The 6,000-nt window shown below is 34.6% G+C and overlaps 1 protein-coding gene across 7 annotated transcripts in view; it reads left to right on the plus strand.

Moving 5' to 3' along the window:
• LOC107582762 (inactive ubiquitin carboxyl-terminal hydrolase 54-like) overlaps positions 1 to 6,000 on the plus strand; it is a 187,014-nt gene that overhangs the window by 173,157 nt on the left and 7,857 nt on the right. For all 7 annotated transcript variants that reach the window (XM_016268753.1, XM_016268750.1, XM_016268752.1 and 4 more), the window contains 4 exons: positions 3,404 to 3,607; positions 3,789 to 3,960; positions 4,203 to 4,367; positions 5,387 to 5,494. In XM_016268753.1, coding sequence (XP_016124239.1) covers positions 3,404 to 3,607; positions 3,789 to 3,960; positions 4,203 to 4,367; positions 5,387 to 5,494 — 649 coding nt within the window. The remainder of the gene's footprint in view (positions 1 to 3,403; positions 3,608 to 3,788; positions 3,961 to 4,202; positions 4,368 to 5,386; positions 5,495 to 6,000) is intronic.

Consider the following 6,000-nt stretch of genomic DNA (forward strand, 5'->3'; position numbering starts at 1 on the left):
CAGGTATATACTCATTATATAATGTCACTGTCACACAGAAACCTTGTATGTCCAAAACTGTTACTTTTCAGGAACAGTGACAGACATAGAGGGTGACCAATAGCATTGATTTATGACAAAAAATGTCAACTTTTATTTTGTTGACATAACTAACATTAGCTAGCTAGAATAGAACATGTCAACAACAAGCTAGCTAATAGTACTGTTTTCTGCAGTAAATATGTTCCTTGCCAAAAATGTGCAAAAATCAAAGGTTCCGATATGGGTAATTTTTGAAAATGTGTGTAAAGTTGATGTAGAAATACAAAAACTGTTTGTTTATAAAGTAAAGAAAAATAAACATAATGATTTGTGTAATTCAAAAACAAGATATTTATTGAATACCTGGAACAATAAATGATCAAATGCATTTATTTCAAAGATTTAGCAAAGAAACACTCAGCCATGATTGAAATAACATTGGAAATGAATACGGGTCATTTTAGACCCATGTTGTGCATTAGAAGGGTAGTGATACAAAAATGATTTTTATTAAAAAAGTAAGAAAGGAAAAATTAAAATAAGGTTTTGTGATGATCAAAAACAAGTTAATTGAGGAATATGTGGAATACGGAATGATGAAATTAATTTCTTGCAAAGAAAAAACTCGGTAGGGTCACTTTAGACCCATGTTGTGCATCGAAGGGTTAAAGTGTGTTCTTTGAAGTGAAGTTGCTGGATGGTTGAAGAAGTTGAATGACTCAAACTCTCTTGAGGTCTCTCTTCAACCTGAGGAATGTGTGAGAGATTTGCCACACTTTCTCTGAATGATGTTCAATAAAACACCCTCACAGTGCTGTAGGGCAGCTTTATAAGATGGTGAAGAGAAATGTGACAGTGGTACCCACTCACGGAGGAAGGACATAGACATCGTCACCCATTCACAATCATTATCATCACAAAAAATATGAGTTTATGTTGTCTTAAATCATAGTAGATCAGAATTTAACAAGCTTTCTCTGCCTGGATCATCCTGAATCTTACAACCCCCAGCAACCATACATTGTTCACATTGTTTAGTTGTCAATATTTTATCCACTGTGTTATTGTAGTTGTACAAGTACACTAAAAAAATGGTGTATTTTCACTCAGAAATTGCTAGTGAATTTAACAAACAATTACAAAGAACACATGGAAATAAATGTGAAATTTTGAGACTGAAAAACTGCAATAGTATTTTGTTACTCGTGTAATGTACTTCAATAATCTTTATTTTATTTACAGCATTCATTTTTTATATTAGTATGAATATACTGTATATCCAATTATATATATATATATATACACTGAACAAAATTATAAACGCAACACTTTTGTTTTTGCCCCCATTTTTGGTGGCTGGTCTCAGACGATCTTGGAGGTGAAGATGCTGCATGTGGAGGTCCTGGGCTGGTGTGGTTACACCTGGTCTGCAGTTGTGAGGCCGGTTGGATGTACTGCTAAATTCTCTGAAACGCCTTTGGAGATGGCTTATGGTAGAGAAATGAACATTCAATTCACGGGCAACAGCTCTGGTGGACATTCCTGCAGTCAGCATGCCAATTGCACGCTCTCTCAAAACTTGCGACATCTGTGGCATTGTGCTGTGTGATAAAACTGCACATTTTAGAGTGGCCTTTTATTGTGGTCAGCCTAAGGCACACCTGTGCAATAATCATGCTGTCTAATCAGCATCTTGATATGCCACACCTGTGAGGTGGATGGATTATCTCGGCAAAGGAGAAGTGCTCACTAACACAGATTTAGACAGATTTGTGAACAATATTTGAGAGAAATAGGCCTTTTGTGTACATAGAAAAAGTCTTAGATCTTTGAGTTCAGCTCATGAAAATGGGGGCAAAAACAAAAGTGTTGCGTTTATAATTTTGTTCATTATATATATGTATATATACATTGTATATATTAAGCAGTACTGTGTACAGTCAGCCAGCAATTATTGCAAAAATAAAACCCTTCAGAATGGTACAACATCATCTGATTGTACAATATACCTAGCTACACAATATATAATATTCAAACAGTAGGAAAAAGTTTGTTCCTTGTTCTTGTTCTCTCTGGTCTTCTCATAGTCAAGGCTATAATCGAGCAAAGGTTTCCAGCAATGTTCAAATTACTAGTCAATAAATATGGGCTTTTCAATGACAGGTTCTTAAACTTATACCTTTTTCCATTCTGTAAAATGAAAAACCTGTTCACATTACTGACATTTCCAAAGCAATTATAGATTCACGGGGTTACAAGGTATCCCATTATTACTATAATTGCACATCCACAGTTGCCAGCATGTGCAGCTTGTATAAATTAACTAGTATTTCTATGTTGATAAGGAAAACATGTTCTTTTTCATCTGAGGCATTTTCTAGTCTTGTTCTTTTCATATGGAAGCTTGACTGAGGTGGTTGATTTATAGGGACTCTTTAGTATGATTTATTACTCATACAGTATGGAAGAAACAATGTGAAGAACTTGCTTTATTAATGCAGTACTGGATTATATATTCAGTGCGTTATGAAATGCATAAAAGGATTAGTTCACCCAAAAATCAAAATGTGCTGAAAATGTACGCACCCACAGGCTATATAAGAAGTCGATGAGTTTGATTCTTCACTGTAACAGATTTGGAGACATGTGACATTACATTGCTTGTTTACCAATGAATCTTCTGCAGTGAATGGGTGCCGTCAGATTGAGAGTTCAAACAGTTGATAAGCATCACAATGATGCACACTAGTCCATCAATTAACATTTTGTGAAGTGAAAAGCATCATGTTTGTAATGAGTTTATCATTATGATGTTTTTAACTTCAAACCATTGATATCAGCTAAAATAAGAGTCCTCTATCCATAATATTGCTTTCTTCAGTAAAAAAAAGTTTTCTGGTCTAAATCAGGAGAGAAATATGCGAAGATCAAACACCATTTACAAGCAATAACTGTCCAAAAGAGTTCTAAACAAATATGTCAGTGGATTTTGATATGAAAGGAAACCAGGGGATGGACTTTTTTAATTGTATGTTGTTATGGATTATGAACTGGTATTTTGGCCAGAAGCAACAGTTTAAAGTTAAATGCCTTACTGATGGATTTGTTTCTTACAAACATGCAGTTTTTCACTTTACAAGACAATAATTATTGACTGCAGTCATATGGATTACTTGTAGATTATTGTGATGTTGTTATCAGCTGTATAGACTCTGACGGCACCCATTCCCTGCAGAGGATCCATTGGTGAACAAGTGATGTAATGTTACATTTCCTCAAATCTGTTCCAATGAAGAAACAAACTGAGGGTAAATTTTCATTTTTGGGTGAACTATTCCTATTTCGGTTTGTAGTATTCCTTTTCATTTCTCTCTCTCCACAGGTTGTGAGTTATATGCATTCTGCGGCGCTCTGTTTGGTATCTGCTCAATGATCACACTCATGATTATTGCAGTAGATCGATACTTTGTGATCACTCGTCCTTTGGCCTCTATTGGCGTTATGTCACGCAAACGAGCCCTGTTGATACTCTCTGCTGCTTGGGCGTACTCTATGGGCTGGAGCCTGCCTCCGTTCTTTGGATGGAGTAAGTGTTAACAATCACTCACTTAACAGGGGCATTTTGTCTAAGGAGACAAGAGAGGCATTTAATTAGGAAATTCAAGATTGAATAATGTATATGCCCCTCATTTGTTACCCCAAACCCAGAAAGGGAATTGTACCTCCTCATTTCAGCAGCAGAATAAACTTGTATTTTATATTCTCAGGTGCATATGTCCCTGAAGGTCTGCTGACGTCCTGTTCATGGGATTACATGACTTTCAGTCCTTCTGTACGTGCCTACACAATGCTGCTCTTTACTTTTGTTTTCTTCATCCCCCTATTTGTCATCATGTATTGCTACTTCTTCATCTTCAGGGCCATCCGAGATACCAACAGGTACATTCTTTTACCATATTTATGAGCGTATTTGACCATGTTTCTGTCCTGGAAAGAGGAAAAAGACTGTTTTTCTGTAAACAGGTGTATTATTTATCAAAAAGAGATCAATTTTAGATTAGTGCCGTGTTACAGGGATCTTTACAAAGAACTCAGCTTTGTAAACTGATGTATATGCTGTCTCTTCTTGTGTGTACTGTATCTATCTATTTGTTTACACGTCTGTATGATGGGAATAACAGAGCTGTGGGAAAAATCAATGGAGAAGGAGGGCCCAGAGACTCTATCAAGAAGATGCATCGAATGAAAAATGAATGGAAGATGGCAAAGATAGCACTCATAGTGATCCTTTTGTATGTTATCTCCTGGTCTCCATACTCCTGTGTGGCTCTTACTGCTTTTGCTGGGTGAGAATCAATATGTCTTACACCCACAATCCATTGTTTTTATTACCGGTACATCCTTCTTGATGATGTTAGCTGTTGACTTTAGCTTATTTTTTTGTTTGTTTTACTTATTGCTTTTTTTTTATTTATTTTTTTTACTTATTTATAGGTACCAGAGGCAACTAAAACAGCTAAATATTTGACGGATAAAGTCATACTTCACTTGTCACTGCAACTATGCTTACACACACTAATCACGGCTAGTGCAAGAATCAAAAAAGTTTGACTTTAGTTATTTTCTCAGACAGTACAAACACTGTCTAGACACTCAAGGCAAAATATGTAATATTAAAAAGAGCAGAGATAGCTTTAAATTAAAGATTAATTTAAAAAATTATCCATTTATCTCAATCATCATGAGGTACATTGTGTTCCAAGTGAAAAGTCGATATTTTTTAAAGGTAGCTATAAGTAGCTAAGGAGCTAGCAATGAAACTTTCTGATAAAGTTTCAATATAAAAAAATATATATATATAAAAAAAAATATTTAGTTTTTGATAAATATGGCACTAAATTCATATATAAAATAATATAATAATTAATCAACATCAGAGAACCATAAACATGCAAATGTGTTCAAATATTTATTTATATTTATTCAAATATTACTTCAAGTAAATATTTTAGATTGCTGACATTTTTTTGCGTATCCTTATAATAATATAATATAATATAATATAATATAAAAACATGATTTCTTCCATCACTGTTTTATTCCTTCCACCCTCCGAGAGCAAATGTGTCACAGACTGAAAGAAATTCACTCAGCTGTTCTCATCAGACTTCCTTTGACAGGTTAATGATCATATACACCACGTACCTGCTGCTTAATTTCCAAAGAACTCAGTGGTTTTACTCATTTACCACCTCTTTGTAATCTAATGTGTCTGTGTGGAGGTGTGAGGGGATGTGATGCCGGTTAGATGAAAGTAGAGCATTATAATGATGTGTAATGTTATGTCCTCTCACTCTTTCCACAGCTACGCTGACATGCTTACACCCTACATGAACTCTGTGCCTGCTGTGATTGCCAAAGCATCCGCCATCCACAACCCAATCATCTATGCCATCACTCACCCCAAATACAGGTGTGATGATTCTCAACATAAACCTTTTTAAAAACAGTTGTCTATTCTGTTGCGTTTAAAAGAATGATGAATATTCACGGCTATTAGTAGATGTACATTCACAGTCATTTTAACAAATTATTACAATTATATGAATTATACTGTGACTTCACAGTGTACAGGAGCAAAAAATAACTGATATGTAATTTGGACATTACATATCATTACATACCCCCCCCCCCCCCCCCCCCCCACCCACCCAAACAAAACACAACAAAAAAAAAAAAAAATACAAAAAAAAACACAACAACACAAATAAACAAAACACAAAACACAACACAACAAAACACAACACAAAACACAACAAAACACAACAACACAAACAAATAAATCAAAATAAATAAACAAAAAACAAAAAAACACAACAACACAAATAAACAAAACACAAAACACAACAAAACACAACAACACAAACAAATAAATCAAAATAACAAAACAAAAGAAATAAACAAAAAAACACAACAACA

This window comes from Sinocyclocheilus grahami, unplaced genomic scaffold (assembly GCF_001515645.1).
Source record: "Sinocyclocheilus grahami isolate Dianchi unplaced genomic scaffold, SAMN03320097.WGS_v1.1 scaffold47.1, whole genome shotgun sequence".
Taxonomy (NCBI): domain Eukaryota; kingdom Metazoa; phylum Chordata; class Actinopteri; order Cypriniformes; family Cyprinidae; genus Sinocyclocheilus; species Sinocyclocheilus grahami.